Source organism: Dendrobates tinctorius, unplaced genomic scaffold (genome assembly GCF_039654945.1).
Source record: "Dendrobates tinctorius isolate UK_male_01 unplaced genomic scaffold, ASM3965494v1 ptg000449l, whole genome shotgun sequence".
NCBI lineage: Eukaryota > Metazoa > Chordata > Amphibia > Anura > Dendrobatidae > Dendrobates > Dendrobates tinctorius.
In genome coordinates, this window is record NW_027362111.1 from 924,130 (window position 1) to 943,999 (window position 19,870).

The 19,870-nt window shown below is 43.2% G+C and overlaps 1 protein-coding gene across 4 annotated transcripts in view; it reads right to left on the reverse strand.

The window, feature by feature from the left end:
* The window catches only part of FANCD2 (FA complementation group D2), a 204,465-nt gene that overhangs the window by 92,915 nt on the left and 91,680 nt on the right, over window positions 1–19,870 (reverse strand). For 2 of the 4 annotated variants that reach the window (XM_073564320.1, XM_073564318.1), the window contains exons 22-26: window positions 18,860–18,997; window positions 16,007–16,107; window positions 15,735–15,850; window positions 15,427–15,535; window positions 6,815–6,919 (exon numbers count right to left, since the gene is read on the reverse strand). In XM_073564320.1, coding sequence (XP_073420421.1) covers window positions 6,815–6,919; window positions 15,427–15,535; window positions 15,735–15,850; window positions 16,007–16,107; window positions 18,860–18,997 — 569 coding nt within the window. Of the gene's footprint in view, window positions 1–6,799; window positions 6,920–15,426; window positions 15,536–15,734; window positions 15,851–16,006; window positions 16,108–18,859; window positions 18,998–19,870 lie in introns of all 4 variants that reach the window. The other 2 variants (XM_073564319.1, XM_073564317.1) reach the window with 1 other exon arrangement.

Consider the following 19,870-nt stretch of genomic DNA (forward strand, 5'->3'; position numbering starts at 1 on the left):
ACTCTGAAGGCATCAAAACTATGAATTAACACGTGGAATTATAGAATTAACAAAAAAGTGTGAAACAACTGAAAATATGTCTTATGTTCTAGGTTCTTCAAAGTAGCCACCTTTTGCTTTGATTACTGCTTTGTACACTCTTGGCATTCTCTTGATGAGCTTCAAGAGGTAGTCAGCTATTATACCATGAAGGCCTGCTGCACAAAGTCTCCTCTTAACAGTTGTTGTAGAGATGTGTCTGCTGCTAGAACTCTGTGTGGCATTGACCTGGTCTCTAATCTGAGCTGCTGTTAACCTGCGATTTCTGAGGCTGGTGACTCGGATGAACTTATCCTCCGCAGCAGAGGTGACTCTTGGTCTTCCTTTCCTGGGGCGGTCCTCATGTGAGCCAGTTTCTTTGTAGCGCTTGACTTTTTGCCACTGCACTTGGGGACACTTTCAAAGTTTTCCCAAATTTTCGGACTGACTGACCTTCATTTCTTAAAGTAATGGTGGCCACTCGTTTTTCTTTACTCTGCTGCTTTTTTCTTGCTATAATACAAATTCTAACAGTCCATTCAGTAGGACTATCAGCTGTGTATCCACCAGACTTCTGCACAACACAACTGATGGTCCCAACCTCATTTATAAGGCAAGAAATCCCACTTATTAAAGCTGACAGGGCACACCTGTGAAGTGAAAACCATTTCCGGTGACTACCTCTTGAAGCTCATCAAGAGAATGCCAAGAGTGTGCAAAGCAGTAATCAAAGCAAAAGGTGGCTACTCTGAAGAACCTAGAATATAAGACATATTTTCAGTTGTTTCACACTTTTTTGTTAATTATATAATTCCACATGTGGTAATTCATAGTTTTGATGCCTTCAGAGTGAATCCACAGTTTTCATAGTCACAAAAATAAAGAAAACGCTCTGAGGTGTGTCCAAACTTTTGATCTTTACTGTGTATATATGTATATACAGTATCTAATATATAAAGCTCAAAGTGTGTGTGTGTGTGTGTGTGTGTGTGTGTGTGTGTGTATGTCCGGGATAGGCATCCGCACTGTCAGAGCTACAGCCACAAAATTTGGCACAGTCACACGTCTGGACCCCGAGAGTGTCCTAGGCTATGTTGTGAGGCAAAATTTTAACCCCACGCGTTCCAATTCACCAATTTTGCCCCTATCTACATAATGGGGAAAAAGTGTCAAGCCCCGCCCCTCATTATGTCGTCACAATGGTTGACTATGGGATGGAGGATGTGTGATGGGTATATGGGCACGGGACTATGGGATGGAGGATGTGTGATGGGTATATGGGCACGAGACTATGGGATGGAGGATATGTATGATGGGTATATGGGCACTGGACTATGGGATGGAGGATGTGTGATGGGTATATGGGCACTGGACTATGGGATGGCAGATATGTATGATGGGTATATGGGCACGGGACTATGGGATGGAGGATGTGTATGATGGGTATATGGGCATGGGACTATGGGATGGTGGATATGTATATGATGGGTATATGGGCACTGGACTATGGGATGGAGGATGTGTATGATGGATATATGGGTACTGGACTATGGGATGGCAGATATGTATGATGGGTATATGGGCACGGGACTATGGGATGGAGGATGTGTATGATGGGTATATGGGCACGGGACTATGGGATGGAGGATGTGTATGATGGGTATATGGGCACGGGACTGTGGGATGGAGGATATGTATGATGGGTATATGAGCACGGGACTATGGGATGGAGGATATGTATGATGGGTATATGGGCACGGGACTATGGGATGGAGGATATGTATGATGGGTATATGGGCACTGGACTATGGGATGGAGGATGTGTGATGGGTATATGGGCACTGGACTATGGGATGGAGGATGTGTATGATGGGTATATGGGCACGGGACTATGGGATGGAGGATGTGTGATGGGTATATGGGCACGGGACTATGGGATGGAGGATGTGTGATGGGTATATGGGCACGAGACTATGGGATGGCAGATATGTATGATGGGTATATGGGCACGGGACTATGGGATGGAGGATATGTATGATGGGTATATGGGCACGGGACTATGGGATGGAGGATGTGTGATGGGTATATGGGCACTGGACTATGGGATGGAGGATGTGTATGATGGGTATATGGGCATGGGACTATGGGATGGAGGATATGTATATGGGCACGGGACTATGGGATGGAGGATGTGTGATGGGTATATGGGCACGGGACTATGGGATGGAGGATGTGTGATGGGTATATGGGCACGGGACTATGGGATGGAGGATGTGTATGATGGGTATATGGGCACGGGACTATGGGATGGAGGATGTGTGATGGGTATATGGGCACGAGACTATGGGATGGCAGATATGTATGATGGGTATATGGGCACGGGACTATGGGATGGAGGATGTGTGATGGGTATATGGGCACTGGACTATGGGATGGAGGATATGTATGATGGGTATATGGGCATGGGACTATGGGATGGAGGATATGTATATGGGCACGGGACTATGGGATGGAGGATGTGTGATGGGTATATGGGCACGGGACTATGGGATGGAGGATATGTATGATGGGTATATGGGCACGGGACTATGGGATGGAGGATGTGTGATGGGTATATGGGCACGGGACTATGGGATGGAGGATGTGTATGATGGGTATATGGGCACGGGACTATGGGATGGAGGATGTGTGATGGGTATAAGGGCACGAGACTATGGGATGGCAGATATGTATGATGGGTATATGGGCACGGGACTATGGGATGGAGGATGTGTGATGGGTATATGGGCACGGGACTATGGGATGGAGGATATGTATGATGGGTATATGGGCACGGGACTATGGGATGGAGGATATGTATATGGGCACGGGACTATGGGATGGAGGATATGTATATGGGCACGGGACTATGGGATGGAGGATATGTATGATGGGTATACGGGCACGGGACTATGGGATGGAGGATGTGTATGATGGGTATATGGGCACGGGACTATGGGATGGAGGATGTGTGATGGGTATATGGGCATGGGACTATGGGATGGAGGATGTATGATGGGTATATGGGCACGGGACTATGGGATGGAGGATATGTATGATGGGTATATGGGCACGGGACTATGGGATGGAGAATATATATGATGGGTATATGGGCACGGGACTATGGGATGGAGGATATGTATGATGGGTATATGGGCACGGGACTATGGGATGGAGGATAATTATAATTTAGGGAAGCTATGAGGTATACGTGACTGGTGTTAAAAAAAAAAAAAAAAAAAAAAAAAAAAAAAAAAAGGAGTGTTAGTCTGTGTGCTATCCGGCTTTCATTCTTTTTGGTACAGATATGATATGGATAGACAGATATGGATATATAGAGCAGATTTCTAATCTGCTTTTGCTATTGAAAACATTATCTATGAGCTCAAAAACCTTTCAGGTGATGCCGTTTTTTAAAAAGATGATCAGCTTTTGCAGCTGAAAAACGTATCCTCAAAAAACGCAGGAAAAACGTGTGTGAATGTAGCCTTAGATCAGGAATAGAACAGCCATTTATAGGACATTTCATAACTTTCCAGGCTGCTATGAGAAGTGGTGAGTTCTCCTTCAATGGAAGTCTTCAAACAGAGGCTGGACAGACATCTGACTGGGATGATTTAGCGAATCCTGCTTTGAGCAGGGGGTTGGACCAGATGGCCCAGGAGGTCCCTTCCAACTCTACCATTCTATGATTTCCCAAATTCCTGTGAAAAAATATTCAGAACATTCTGCATTGAATTACTGTACCCAATTTATTATATACTAGCTGAAGAGCCCGGCGCTGCCCGGGCATAGTAACTAAATGTGGTTAGTTATAACAAATTATAATAATCCTCCATCCCATAGTCCAGTGCCCATATACCCATCATACATATCCTCCATCCCATAGTCCTGTGCTCATATACCCATCACACATCCTCCATCCCATAGTCCCGTGCCCATATACCCATCATACATATCCTCCATCCCATAGTCCCGTGCCCATATACCCATCATACACATCCTCCATCCCATAGTCCTGTGCCCATATACCCATCATACACATCCTCCATCCCATAGTCCTGTGTTCATATACCCATCACACATCCTCCATCCCATAGTCGAGTGCCCATATACCCATCATACATATCCTCCATCACATAGTCCCATGCCCATATACCCATCATACACATCCTCCATCCCATAGTCCTGTGCCCATATACCCATCATACACATCCTCCATCCCATAGTCCTGTGTTCATATACCCATCATACACATCCTCCATCCCATAGTCCTGTGTTCATATACCCATCACACATCCTCCATCCCATAGTCGAGTGCCCATATACCCATCATACACATCCTCCATCACATAGTCCCATGCCCATATACCCATCAAACATATCCTCCATCCCATAGTCCCGTGCCCATATACCCATCACACATATCCACGATCCCATAGTCCTGTGTTCATATACCCATCACACATCCTCCATCCCATAGTCCCGTGCCCATATACCCATCATACATATCCTCCATCCCATAGTCCCATGCCCATATACCCATCCTCCATCCCATAGTCCCGTGCCCATATACCCATCATACATATCCTCCATCCCATAGTCCCGTGCCCATATACCCATCATACATATCCTCCATCCCATAGTCCCGTGCCCATATACCCATCATACATATCCTCCATCACATAGTCGAGTGCCCATATACCTATCATACATATCCTCCATCCCATAGTCCCGTGCCCATATACCCATCATACATATCCGCCATCCCATAGTCGAGTGTCCATATACCCATCATACATATTCTCCATCCCATAGTCCCGTGCCCATATACCCATCATACACATCCTCCATCCCATAGTCCCGTGCCCATATACCCATCACACATCCTCCATCCCATAGTCCCGTGCCCATATACCCATCACACATCCTCCATCCCATAGTCCCGTGCCCATATACCCATCATACATATCCTCCATCCCATAGTCCCGTGCCCATATACCCATCATACATATCCTCCATCACATAGTCGAGTGCCCATATACCCATCATACATATCCTCCATCCCATAGTCCCGTGCCCATATACCCATCATACATATCCTCCATCCCATAGTCCAGTGCCCATATACCCATCATACATATCCTCCATCCCATAGTCCAGTGCCCATATACCCATCATACATATCCGCCATCCCATAGTCGAGTGTCCATATACCCATCATACATATCCTCCATCCCATAGTCCCGTGCCCATATACCCATCATACATATCCTCCATCCCATAGTCCAGTGCCCATATACCCATCATACATATCCTCCATCCCATAGTCCAGTGCCCATATACCCATCATACATATCCGCCATCCCATAGTCGAGTGCCCATATACCCATCATACATATCCTCCATCCCATAGTCCCGTGCCCATATACCCATCATACATATCCTCCATCCCATAGTCCCGTGCCCATATACCCATCATACATATCCTCCGTCCCATAGTCCAGTGCCCATATACCCATCATACATATCCTCCATCCCATAGTCCCGTGCCCATATACCCATCATACATATCCTCCATCCCATAGTCCAGTGCCCATATACCCATCATACATATCCTCCATCCCATAGTCCCGTGCCCATATACCCATCATACACATCCTCCATCCCATAGTCCAGTGCCCATATACCCATCATACATATTCTCCATCCCATAGTCGAGTGTCCATATACCCATCATACATATTCTCCATCCCATAGTCCCGTGCCCATATACCCATGACACATCCTCCATCCCATAGTCCCGTGCCCATATACCCATCACACATCCTCCATCCCATAGTCCCGTGCCCATATACCCATCATACATATCCGCCATCCCATAGTCCCGTGCCCATATACCCATCACACATCCTCCATCCCATAGTCCCGTGCCCATATACCCATCACACATCCTCCATCCCATAGTCAACCATTATGACATCATAATGAGCGGCGGCAGGGCTTGCAACCTATGATGACATCAGCGTCGCCATGGCAACCATTGTGACATCATAATTAGGGGCGGGGCTTGACGCGCACACACTTTTTCCCAAGTATGTAGACGGGGGCAAAATTGTTTGGTGAATTGGAACGCGCGGGGTTAAAATTTCGCCTCACAACATAGCTTAGGACGCTCTCGGGGTCCAGACGTGTGACTGTGCCAAATTTTGTGGCTGTAGCTGCGACGGTGCGGATGCCTATCCCGGACATACACACACACACTTTGAGCTTTATATATTAGATTTTAGGAGTCGGTCCATTTTATACCGACTCCAACTCCACCAAAATGAGCACCGACTCCGACTCAGAGTCCACAGCCCTGAATTGCGCACTTCAAAATAGCGGACCGTCAAGAAAAAAAAACATTGCAGAGTCCGTCTCATCCGCCTGGGAGACGCTAAAATTTTGACGGATCCGTCAAAAAACGGGTGGGACGGACAACCGTCAGTCAAGATCCGCCGCTAATGTAAGTCTATGGGGCAAAAAACGGATCCGTCCCTTTTTTGGCGGATCCGTTTTTTTCTAAAATTGGCGGATTTTGACTGACGTAAAAAAACGGAAGTGTGAAACAGGCCTTACACCGCATGCCCTTGGGGGAAATGTTATCAGGTCTTTTCTCCTTCTCTCCTCTCTGGGTGGGATGCGGTGCAGGACGAGATGACCAAACACAGAAAAGTATGAATAGTGGGCAGAATCTCACCCGTACAGAGAATACCTTTCCTTGCAGGGTTTGCTGGAGCGACAGCAGGTAATGTCGGAGGTGACCCCTCAATCCAATCACAGCCAAAATGAGCACAAGGTGGAATATACCCAGGACATGCTGAAGAATAAGAGAGGACAGGAGTCAGCCTCCGGCCCAGAGACCACCTCCCAACTCCCTTCCTCACAACCCCCCGAACAGTCACCTTCCAAACCTCATTCGGAAAACCACAACGCGCATCGCTCCAGCCACAAACACAACCCTTCATCCACCAGAGGCAGCATTATAGCAGTTATATTCTCATACATAGGGGCAGTATTATAGTAGTTATATTCTTGTATATAGGGGGCAGTATTATAGTAGTTATATTCTTGTACATAGGGGCAGTATTATAGTAGTTATATTCTTGTATATAGGGGGCAGTATTATAGTAGTTATATTCTTGTATATAGGGGGCAGTATTATAGTAGTTATATTCTTGTATATAGGGGGCAGTATTATAGTAGTTATATTCTTGTATATAGGGGGCAGTATTATAGTAGTTATATTCTTGTATATAGGGGGCAGTATTATAGTAGTTATATTCTTGTATATAGGGGGCAGTATTATAGTAGTTATATTCTTGTATATAGGGGGCAGTATTATAGTAGTTATATTCTTGTACATAGGGGACAGTATTATAGTAGTTATATTCTTGTACATAGGGGACAGTATTATAGTAGTTATATTCTTGTATATATGGGGCAGTATTATAGTAGTTATATTCTTGTACATAGGAGCAGTATTATAGTAGTTATATTCATGTACATAGGAGCAGTATTATAGTAGTTATATTCTTGTACATAGGAGCAGTATTATAGTAGTTATATTCTTGTACATAGGGGCAGTATTATAGTAGTTATATTCTTGTACATAGGAGCAGTATTATAGTAGTTATATTCTTGTACATAGGAGCAGTATTATAGTAGTTATATTCTTGTACATAGGGGACAGTATTATAGTAGTTATATTCTTGTACATAGGGGACAGTATTATAGTAGTTATATTCTTGTATATATGGGGCAGTATTATAGTAGTTATATTCTTGTACATAGGAGCAGTATTATAGTAGTTATATTCATGTACATAGGAGCAGTATTATAGTAGTTATATTCTTGTACATAGGAGCAGTATTATAGTAGTTATATTCTTGTACATAGGGGCAGTATTATAGTAGTTATATTCTTGTACATAGGGGCAGTATTATAGTAGTTATATTCTTGTATATAGGGGGCAGTATTATAGTAGTTATATTCTTGTATATAGGGGGCAGTATTATAGTAGTTATATTCTTGTATATAGGGGGCAGTATTATAGTAGTTATATTCTTGTATATAGGGGGCAGTATTATAGTAGTTATATTCTTGTACATAGGAGCAGTATTATAGTAGTTATATTCTTGTACATAGGAGCAGTATTATAGTAGTTATATTCATGTACATAGGAGCAGTATTATAGTAGTTATATTCTTGTACATAGGAGCAGTATTATAGTAGTTATATTCTTGTACATAGGGGCAGTATTATAGTAGTTATATTCTTGTACATAGGGGCAGTATTATAGTAGTTATATTCTTGTATATAGGAGCAGTATTATAGTAGTTATATTCTTGTACGTAGGGGGCAGTATTATAGTAGTTATATTCTTGTACATAGGGAGCAGTATTATAGTAGTTATATTCTTGTATATAGGGAGCAGTATTATAGTAGTTATATTCTTGTACATAGGAGCAGTATTATAGTAGTTATATTCTTGTACATAGGAGCAGTATTATAGCGGTTATATTCTTGTATATAGGAGCAGTATTATAGTAGTTATATTCTTGTACATAGGAGCAGTATTATAGTAGTTATATTCTTGTACATAGGGAGCAGTATTATAGTAGTTATATTCTTGTACATAGGAGCAGTATTATAGTAGTTATATTCTTGTACATACGAGCAGTATTATAGTAGTTATATTCTTGTATATAGGAGCAGTATTATAGCGGTTATATTCTTGTACATAGGAGCAGTATTATAGCGGTTATATTCTTGTATATAGGAGCAGTATTATAGTAGTTATATTCTTGTACATAGGAGCAGTATTATAGTAGTTATATTCTTGTACATAGGAGCAGTATTATAGTAGTTATATTCTTGTATATAGGAGGAGTATTATAGTAGTTATATTCTTGTATATAGGAGCAGTATTATAGTAGTTATATTCTTGTATATAGGAGCAGTATTATAGTAGTTATATTCTTGTCCATAGGAGGAGTATTATAGTAGTTATATTCTTGTATATAGGAGCAGTATTATAGCAGCTATATTCTTGTACATAGGAGCAGTATTATAGTAGTTATATTCTTATACATAGGAGCAGTATTATAGTAGTTATATTCTTGTACATAGGGGGCAGTATTATAGTAGTTATATTCTTATACATAGGAGCAGTATTATAGTAGTTATATTCTTGTATATAAGAGCAGTATTATAGTAGTTATATTCTTGTACATAGGGGACAGTATTATAGTAGTTATATTCCTGTACATAGGGAGCAGTATTATAGTAGTTATATTCTTGTACATAGGGGCAGTATTATAGTAGTTATATTCTTGTACATAGGAGCAGTATTATAGTAGTTATATTCTTATACATAGGGGCAGTATTATAGTAGTTATATTCTTGTACATAGGGGACAGTATTATAGTAGTTATATTCTTGTATATAGGAGCAGTATTATAGTAGTTATATTCTTGTATATAGGGGCAGTATTATAGTAGTTATATTCTTGTACATAGGGGGCAGTATTATAGTAGTTATATTCTTGTACATAGGGGCAGTATTATAGTAGTTATATTCTTGTACATAGGGGACAGTATTATAGCAGTTATATTCTTGTACATAGGAGCAGTATTATAGTAGTTATATTCTTGTATATAGGGGCAGTATTATAGTAGTTATATTCTTGTACATAGGGGGCAGTATTATAGTAGTTATATTCTTGTACATAGGGGCAGTATTATAGTAGTTATATACTTGTACATAGGGAGCAGTATTATAGTAGTTATATTCTTATACATAGGGGCAGTATTATAGTAGTTATATTCTTGTACATAGGGGACAGTATTATAGTAGTTATATTCTTGTATATAGGAGCAGTATTATATCAGTTATATTCTTGTACATAGGAGCAGTATTATAGTAGTTATATTCTTGTATATAGGGGCAGTATTATAGTAGTTATATTCTTGTACATAGGGGGCAGTATTATAGTAGTTATATTCTTGTACATAGGGGGCAGTATTATAGTAGTTATATTCTTGTATATAGGGGCAGTATTATAGTAGTTATATTCTTGTACATAGGAGCAGTATTATAGTAGTTATATTCTTGTACATAGGAGCAGTATTATAGTAGTTATATTCTTGTACATAGGAGCAGTATTATAGTAGTTATATTCTTGTATATAGGAGGAGTATTATAGTAGTTATATTCTTGTATATAGGAGCAGTATTATAGTAGTTATATTCTTGTATATAGGAGCAGTATTATAGTAGTTATATTCTTGTCCATAGGAGGAGTATTATAGTAGTTATATTCTTGTATATAGGAGCAGTATTATAGCAGTTATATTCTTGTACATAGGAGCAGTATTATAGTAGTTATATTCTTATACATAGGAGCAGTATTATAGTAGTTATATTCTTGTACATAGGGGGCAGTATTATAGTAGTTATATTCCTGTACATAGGGAGCAGTATTATAGTAGTTATGTTCTTGTACATAGGAGCAGTATTATAGTAGTTATATTCTTGTACATAGGAGCAGTATTATAGTAGTTATATTCCTGTACATAGGGAGCAGTATTATAGTAGTTATATTCTTGTACATAGGGGCAGTATTATAGTAGTTATATACTTGTACATAGGGAGCAGTATTATAGTAGTTATATTCTTATACATAGGGACAGTATTATAGTAGTTATATTCTTGTACATAGGGGACAGTATTATAGTAGTTATATTCTTGTATATAGGAGCAGTATTATAGCAGTTATATTCTTGTACATAGGAGCAGTATTATAGTAGTTATATTCTTGTACATAGGGGCAGTATTATAGTAGTTATATTCTTGTACATAGGGGGCAGTATTATAGTAGTTATATTCTTGTACATAGGGGCAGTATTATAGTAGTTATATTCTTGTATATAGGGGCAGTATTATAGTAGTTATATTCTTGTATATAAGAGCAGTATTATAGTAGTTATATTCTTGTACATAGGAGCAGTATTATAGTAGTTATATTCTTGTACATAGGAGCAGTATTATAGTAGTTATATTCCTGTACATAGGGGGCAGTATTATAGTAGTTATATTCTTGTATATAGGGGCAGTATTATAGTAGTTATATTCTTGTATATAAGAGCAGTATTATAGTAGTTATATTCTTGTACATAGGAGCAGTATTATAGTAGTTATATTCTTGTACATAGGAGCAGTATTATAGTAGTTATATTCCTGTACATAGGGGGCAGTATTATAGTAGTTATATTCTTGTACATAGGAGCAGTATTATAGTAGTTATATTCCTGTACATAGGGGGCAGTATTATAGTAGTTATATTCTTGTACATAGGGGTAGTATTATAGTAGTTATATTCTTGTATATAGGGGGCAGTATTATATTAGTTATATTCTTGTACATAGGAGGCGGTATTATAGTAGTTATATTCCTGTACATAGGGGGCAGTATTATAGTAGTTATATTCTTGTACATAGGGGTAGTATTATAGTAGTTATATTCTTGTACATAGGGGGCAGTATTATATTAGTTATATTCTTGTACATAGGAGGCGGTATTATAGTAGTTATATTCTTGTACATAGGGGGCAGTATTATAGTAGTTATATTCTTGTATATAGGAGCAGTATTATAGTAGTTATATTCTTGTATATAGGAGCAGTATTATAGTAGTTATATTCTTGTACATAGGAGCAGTATTATAGTAGTTATATTCTTATACATAGGGGGCAGTATTATAGTAGTTATATTATTGTATATAGGGGGCAGTATTATAGTAGTTATATTCTTGTACATAGGGGACAGTATTATAGTAGTTATATTCTTGTACATAGGGGACAGTATTATAGTAGTTATATTCTTGTATATAGAGGGCAGTATTATAGTAGTTATATTCTTGTACATCGGCGCAGTATTATAGTAGTTATATTCTTGTACATAGGGGCAGTATTATAGTTATATTCTTATACATAGGGGGCAGTATTATAGTAGTTATATTCTTGTACATAGGAGCAGTATTATAGTAGTTATATTCTTGTACAAAGGGGACAGTATTATAGTTGTTATATTCTTGCATTTAGGGGCAATATTATAGTAGTTATATTCTTATACATAGGAGCAGTATTATAGTAGTTATATTCTTGGATATAGCAGTATTATAGTATTTATATTCTTGTACATAGGGGACAGTATTATAGTAGTTATATTCTTGTACATAGGGGACAGTATTATAGTAGTTATATTCTTGTATATAGGGGACAGTATTATAGTAGTTATATTCTTGTACATAGGAGCAGTATTATAGTAGTTATATTCTTGTATATAGGAGCAGTATTATAGTAGTTATGTTCTTGTACATAGGAGCAGTATTATAGTAGTTATATTCTTGTACATTGGAGCAGTATTATAGTAGTTATATTCTTGTACGTAGGGGCAGTATTATAGTAGTTATATTCTCATACATAGGGGGCAGTATTATAGTAGTTATATTCTTGTACATCGGCGCAGTATTATAGTAGTTATATTCTTGTACATAGGGGCAGTATTATAGTTATATTCTTATACATAGGGGGCAGTATTATAGTAGTTATATTCTTGTACATAGGAGCAGTATTATAGTAGTTATATTCTTGTACAAAGGGGACAGTATTATAGTTGTTATATTCTTGCATTTAGGGGCAATATTATAGTAGTTATATTCTTATACATAGGAGCAGTATTATAGTAGTTATATTCTTGGATATAGCAGTATTATAGTATTTATATTCTTGTACATAGGGGACAGTATTATAGTAGTTATATTCTTGTACATAGGGGACAGTATTATAGTAGTTATATTCTTGTATATAGGGGACAGTATTATAGTAGTTATATTCTTGTACATAGGAGCAGTATTATAGTAGTTATATTCTTGTATATAGGAGCAGTATTATAGTAGTTATGTTCTTGTACATAGGAGCAGTATTATAGTAGTTATATTCTTGTACATTGGAGCAGTATTATAGTAGTTATATTCTTGTACGTAGGGGCAGTATTATAGGAGTTATATTTTTATGCATAGGGGGCAGTATTATAGTAGTTATATTCTTGTACATAGGAGCAGTATTATAGTAGTTATATTCTTATACATAGGGGGCAGTATTATAGTAGTTATATTATTGTATATAGGAGCAGTATTATAGTAGTTATATTCTTGTATATAGGGGGCAGTATTATAGTAGTTATATTCTTGTACATAAGAGCAGTATTATAGTAGTTATATTCTTGTACATAGGGGCAGTATTATAGTAGTTATATTCTTGTATATAGGAGCAGTATTATAGTAGTTATATTCTTGTACATAGGAGCAGTATTATAGTAGTTATATTCTCATACATAGGGGCAATATTATAGCAGTTATATTCTTGTACATATGGGCAGTATTATAGTAGTTATATTCTTGTACATAGAGGCAGTATTATAGTAGTTATATTCTTGTACATAGGGGCAGTATTATAGTAGTTATATTCTCATACATAGGGGCAGTATTATAGTAGTTATATTCTCATACATAGGGGGCAGTATTATAGTAGTTATATTCTTGTACATAGGGGCAGTATTATAGTAGTTATATTCTTGTACATAGGAGCAGTATTATAGTAGTTATATTCTTGTACATAGGAGCAGTATTATAGTAGTTATATTCTTGTACGTAGGGGGCAGTATTATAGTAGTTATATTCTTGTATATAGGAGCAGTATTATAGTAATTATATTCTTGTATATAGGAGCAGTATTATAGTAGTTATATTCTTGTACATAGAGGCAGTATTATAGTAGTTATATTCTTGTACATAGGGGCAGTATTATAGTAGTTATATTCTTGTACATAGGAGCAGTATTATAGTAGTTATATTCTTGTACATAGGAGCAGTATTATAGTAGTTATATTCTTGTACGTAGGGGGCAGTATTATAGTAGTTATATTCTTGTATATAGGAGCAGTATTATAGTAATTATATTCTTGTATATAGGAGCAGTATTATAGTAGTTATATTCTTGTACATAGAGGCAGTATTATAGTAGTTATATCCTTGTACATAGGAGCAGTATTATAGTAGTTATATTCTTGTACATAGGGAGCAGTATTATAGTAGTTATATTCTTGTACATAGGGAGCAGTATTATAGTAGTTATATTCTTGTACATAGGGGCAGTATTATAGTAGTTATATTCTTGTACATAGGGAGCAGTATTATAGTAGTTATATTATTGTACATAGGGAGCAGTATTATAGTAGTTATATTCTTGTACATAGGGGCAGTATTATAGTAGTTATATTCTTGTACATAGGGGACAGTATTATAGTAGTTATATCCTTGTACATAGGGGCAGTATTATAGTAGTTATATCCTTGTACATAGGGGCAGTATTATAGTAGTTATATTCTTGTACATAGGGGACAGTATTATAGTAGTTATATCCTTGTACATAGGGGACAGTATTATAGTAGTTATATTCTTGTACATAGGGAGCAGTATTATAGTAGTTATATTATTGTACATAGGGAGCAGTATTATAGTAGTTATATCCTTGTACATAGGGGACAGTATTATAGTAGCTATATTCTTGTACATAGGGAGCAGTATTATAGTAGTTATATCCTTGTACATAGGGGCAGTATTATAGTAGTTATATTCTTGTACATAGGGGACAGTATTATAGTAGTTATATCCTTGTACATAGGGGACAGTATTATAGTAGTTATATTCTTGTACATAGGGAGCAGTATTATAGTAGTTATATTATTGTACATAGGGAGCAGTATTATAGTAGTTATATTCTTGTACATAGGGGCAGTATTATAGTAGTTATATTCTTGTACATAGGGGCAGTATTACAGTAGTCGGGGGGTGAATTTTACTTTAATTTTGAGCCATTAGTGTCGGCCTCAGGGGGTTTTGCCTCCACTGGGTAACTTGTCAGGTTGTAGGCTAAACTCAACCTTCTAACTATGACATTCATGTGTCAGAATGAAGAGTTATCCAGTCATACAAGCAGCCCTTCACTCTGGGGGTCTTCACCACTCTTGAGCCTCAGTTTCTCGTTATGTCATCACTAGGAGCAGTGTGACTGGACAGCGGCGACAGTATAAGGGACTACAACTCCAGTCAGACTCCTCACTGTGGTGGTGGCCTCATTCTACTGCTTTATGAAGGACCTGCACATGAGACATGGACCTCCTGTCCTGGCCACAGACACATCATTCACGACCAATATTCTCTTGATCTGCTGGGATGTAGCTGAAATGTGAAGTGTGGACGGTACCGGGCAGACCCCGCTCCAGGACACTGCGGAGCCACGTGATGTTCTGCAGACGCCTCAGCACTTTGCCCTTCATGTCAGCGTTCGGCTGCTTACAGAAGGCGTTGACTACCTGCAAGAACAGCTCAGCATGAGTCAGGGGCAGCGGCTGCCCGAGGAGGCGCGGGACGCCGGGGCCCCAGGAGGCGAGGGACGCCGGGGCCCCAGGAGGCGAGGGACGCCGGGGCCCCAGGAGGCGAGGGACGCCGGGGCCCCAGGAGGCGAGGGACGCCGGGGCCCCAGGAGGCGAGGGACGCCGAGGACTCACTTACTTCTATAAACCAGTTAATGGCCAGGAAGAGGAGCGAGCACAGGAGCTCTCGCTCTTGTCTGCTCAGAGATTCCATCTTGTCTATGACATCCAGGTCTGTCAGGTAGAGAGGGCAGCCTAGAGGGGGCACAAGCCGGAGAGGGCAGCTGCTCCAGTGACTCCGTCATAAGGATACTCGGCCACAGAGCTTACAGTCAGTGAGGGTTAGTTATGGGAAACATCATGTAACATTGAAGCTTCCTCAGGAACAAAGGAAAAAACAGAAGACTGTACCCAACAAGGCGTCAATCTCATCCAAGTTACCGGCAAACTCCTCCTCTATGCACAGACGAAGCAGCCGGAAAAATGGGCACAAGCAGAGGGCAGAGACGAGCCTGCAGGGAGAAGAGAGCACAGCTGACATTTGGAGAAGGGAGGCCGACAGCCCCCCGCAGACTTGGCGAGGCCGGCAGCCCGGACAGAGGGGAGGCTGGCGGGACTCCACAAACATGGCGAGAGGTGAGAGACCTGCAACCCTACGCAAATATGGCGAGAGGGGAGGCCGGCAGCCCCATGCAGGAACGACAAGAGGAGAGGCTGGCAGCACTCCACAGACGCACAGTAAGGGCCCCGTCACACAGGTTTTGTGATGTAACAGCGATCTCACCAGCGAGATCGCTTTGTGTGACAGTGATGAGCGAGCGGCCCCCCTGCCGGTATCGCTGATCGCTCTGGAAAAGCCCTGGACATTTGTTTGATCGCTGGTCTCCGGCTGGCCAGCAAGCATCGCTGCATGTGACAGGCGGGCGACCAGCGATCAGCTGGTAACCAATGTACACATCGGGTATCTAAGGGACGTGCGTCCGTGTACCTTACTTACCAGCTCCCTGCATCAGCTCACCAGCCATCATGTAGCGACTCACCAGCGATCCTGACACGTTGATGATATTGTCGGGATCGCTGGTGAGTCGCTATGTGTGACGGGGCCTTAAGAGGGGAGGCCAGCAGACCCCAGCAGGCACACTGAGAGTAGAGGCCGGCAACCCCCCGCAGAGGCACGGTGTGAGGGGAGGCACAGAGTGGGGAGGCCAGCATCCCCCCTCCCCGCACAGCAAGATGGGAGGCCAACAGCCTGTTGAGAGGGGAGGCTGGCAGCCCCCCATAGAGGCACAATGAGAGGGGAGGCTGGCAGCCCCCCATAGAGGCACAATGAGAGGGGAGGCTGGCAGCCCCCCATAGAGGCACAATGAGAGGGGAGGCTGGCAGCCCCCCATAGAGGCACAATGAGAGGGGAGGCTGGCAGCCCCCCATAGAGGCACAATGAGAGGGGAGGCTGGCAGCCCCCCATAGAGGCACAATGAGAGGGGAGGCTGGCAGCCCCCCATAGAGGCACAATGAGAGGGGAGGCTGGCAGCCCCCCATAGAGGCACAATAAGAGGGGAGGCTGGCAGCCCCCCATAGAGGCACAATGAGAGGGGAGGCTGGCAGCCCCCCATAGAGGCACAATGAGAGGGGAGGCTGGCAGCCCCCCATAGAGGCACAATGAGAGGGGAGGCTGGCAGCCCCCCATAGAGGCACAATGAGAGGGGAGGCTGGCAGCCCCCCATAGAGGCACAATGAGAGGGGAGGCTGGCAGCCCACCATAGAGGCACAATGAGAGGGGAGGCTGGCAGCCCCCATAGAGGCACAATGAGAGGGGAAGCCGGCAGCCCCTACCACAGTGAGAGAAGGCCAGCAGCCCCCAGCAGTCATGATGAGAAGGGAGGCCGGCGGCCCCTGCCACAGTGGGAGGAGAGGCCAGCTGTCCCCAGCAGAGTCATGATGAGAAGGGAGGCCGGCGGCCCCTGGCACAGTGAGAGGCCAGCAGCCCCCAGCAGAGTCAAGATGAGAAGGGAGGCCGGCGGCCCCTGCCACAGTGAGAGGACAGCAGCCCCCAGCAGAGTCATGATGAGAAGGGAGGCCGGCGGCCCCTGGCACAGTGAGAGGCCAGCAGCCCCCAGCAGAGTCATGACGAGAAGGGAGGCCGGTGGCCCCTGCCACAGTGGGAGGGGAGGCCAGCATCCCCCAGCAGAGTCATGATGAGAAGGGAGGCCGGTGGCCCCTGGCACAGTGGGAGGGGAGGCCAGCATCCCCCAGCAGAGTCATGATGAGAAGGGAGGCCGGCGGCCCCTGGCGCAGTGGGAGGGGAGGCCAGCATCCCCCAGCAGAGTCATGATGAGAAGGGAGGCCGGCGGCCCCTGGCACAGTGGGAGGGGAGGCCAGCATCCCCCAGTAGAGTCATGAGAAGGGAGGCCGGTGGCCTCTGGCACAGAGGGAGGGGAGGCCAGCATCCCCCAGCAGAGTCATGATGAGAAGGGAGGCCGGCGGCCCCTGGCACAGTGGGCCAGCATCCCCCAGCAGAGTCATGATGAGAAGGGAGGCCGGCGGCCCCTGGCACAGTGCGAGGGGAGGCCAGCAGCCCCCAGCAGAGTCATGATGAGAAGGGAGGCCGGCGGTCCCTGGCACAGTGAGAGAAGGCCAGCAGCCCCCAGCAGAGTCAAGATGAGAAGGGAGGCCGGCGGTCACTGCCACAGTGAGAGAAGGACAGCAGCCCCCAGCAGAGTCATGATGAGAAGGGAGGCCAGCGGCCCCTGGCACAGTGAGAGAAGGCCAGCATCCCCCAGCAGAGTCATGATGAGAAGGGAGGCCGGTGGCCCCTGGCATAGTGGGAGGGGAGGCCAGCATCCCCCAGCAGAGTCATGATGAGAAGGGAGGCCGGCGGCCCCTGCCACAGTGGGAGGGGAGGCCAGCATCCCCCAGCAGAGTCATGATGAGAAGGGAGGCCGGCAGCCCCTGGCATAGTGGGAGGGGAGGCCAGCATCCCCCAGCAGAGTCATGATGAGAAGGGAGGCCGGCAGCCCCTGGCATAGTGGGAGGGGAGGCCAGCATCCCCCAACAGAGTCATGATGAGAAGGGAGGCCGGCGGCCCCTGCCACAGTGGGAGGGGAGGCCAGCATCCCCCAGCAGAGTCATGATGAGAAGGGAGGCCGGCAGCCCCTGGCATAGTGGGAGGGGAGGCCAGCATCCCCCAGCAGAGTCATGATGAGAAGGGAGGCCGGCGGCCCCTGGCACAGTGGGAGGGGAGGCCGGTACACAGCGGCCACTCACCGTCCTTCTCTGGGGATGGGGGATGAGCCTTTATTACGGACATCCTGTGACAGGAGTGGGAGGAGGTTGATGACCACCACACCCTGACTATCATCGTCCTCCAGGTTATACATAGCTTTCACTGGGAACAGGTGGGATCTGCGGGGAGAAGACAGAGAACTCCATAATAGACTAAATATCATGAAGCCAAAACAAGGTCTATAAATCACAATAACACGGATAGAATAGAAGATCTGGCAAATAGTCAAGAGGACAATGAGAGAAAAAGTTTAAAGAGACCAATTCATAAAAAAATATGTAGTTTGTTAATGTACAGCAAATACTAAAAAAGTCAATATAAAACAGAAGATACATTATTGACCGGGGGTAAGGACCCCAGACTACAGCAGCACATGGAGGAGAGCGCACTACAAGTACGACAAGTGCCGGCGGCAAAATGGTCAAAAGTAGTACGGAAACTACAACCCACCGGGCGTCCACCAGACAAAGGACGTGACCATAGTGTATAACAACTGAGTCAGACAATGGAGGTGTAACGAGAGGGTCGGACGGCGTGAGTGATAAACCGCCACGTGCCTGAGTAGTATGTGCAGCACCCATGAAAGGAGCGGCTCAATGGCTTCTGGCACCCTGGCTGCTACGGTTCTGCAGCACAGGACTGGGGTAGGAGGGGGAAAACTGACCCTGCACTGCGGCTGATGCCCTACGATGGAGTGGGCGACCCATTCCTTGTGAATAGACCCACCGACGATCCTAGGCGAATCTCAAGCGATGACCTATAGATGGGAAGGGGGGGTCCCTGAAAGATATAAGGACTGGGTACAAAAACGGGTCACCTCCTAACCGAAAACACAAAGAAGGCTGCAGAAGCCAACTGAAAACAGAAACCGAGGCTAGCAGAACCAGAGGTCCCAGCACTGCACTAATTACACACACAGAAAGCAAAGCTCCAAGCGGATGAACACTGTTGTCCAGCAAGGAATGGGAGACAGGTGCAGGCTAATAAAGGTT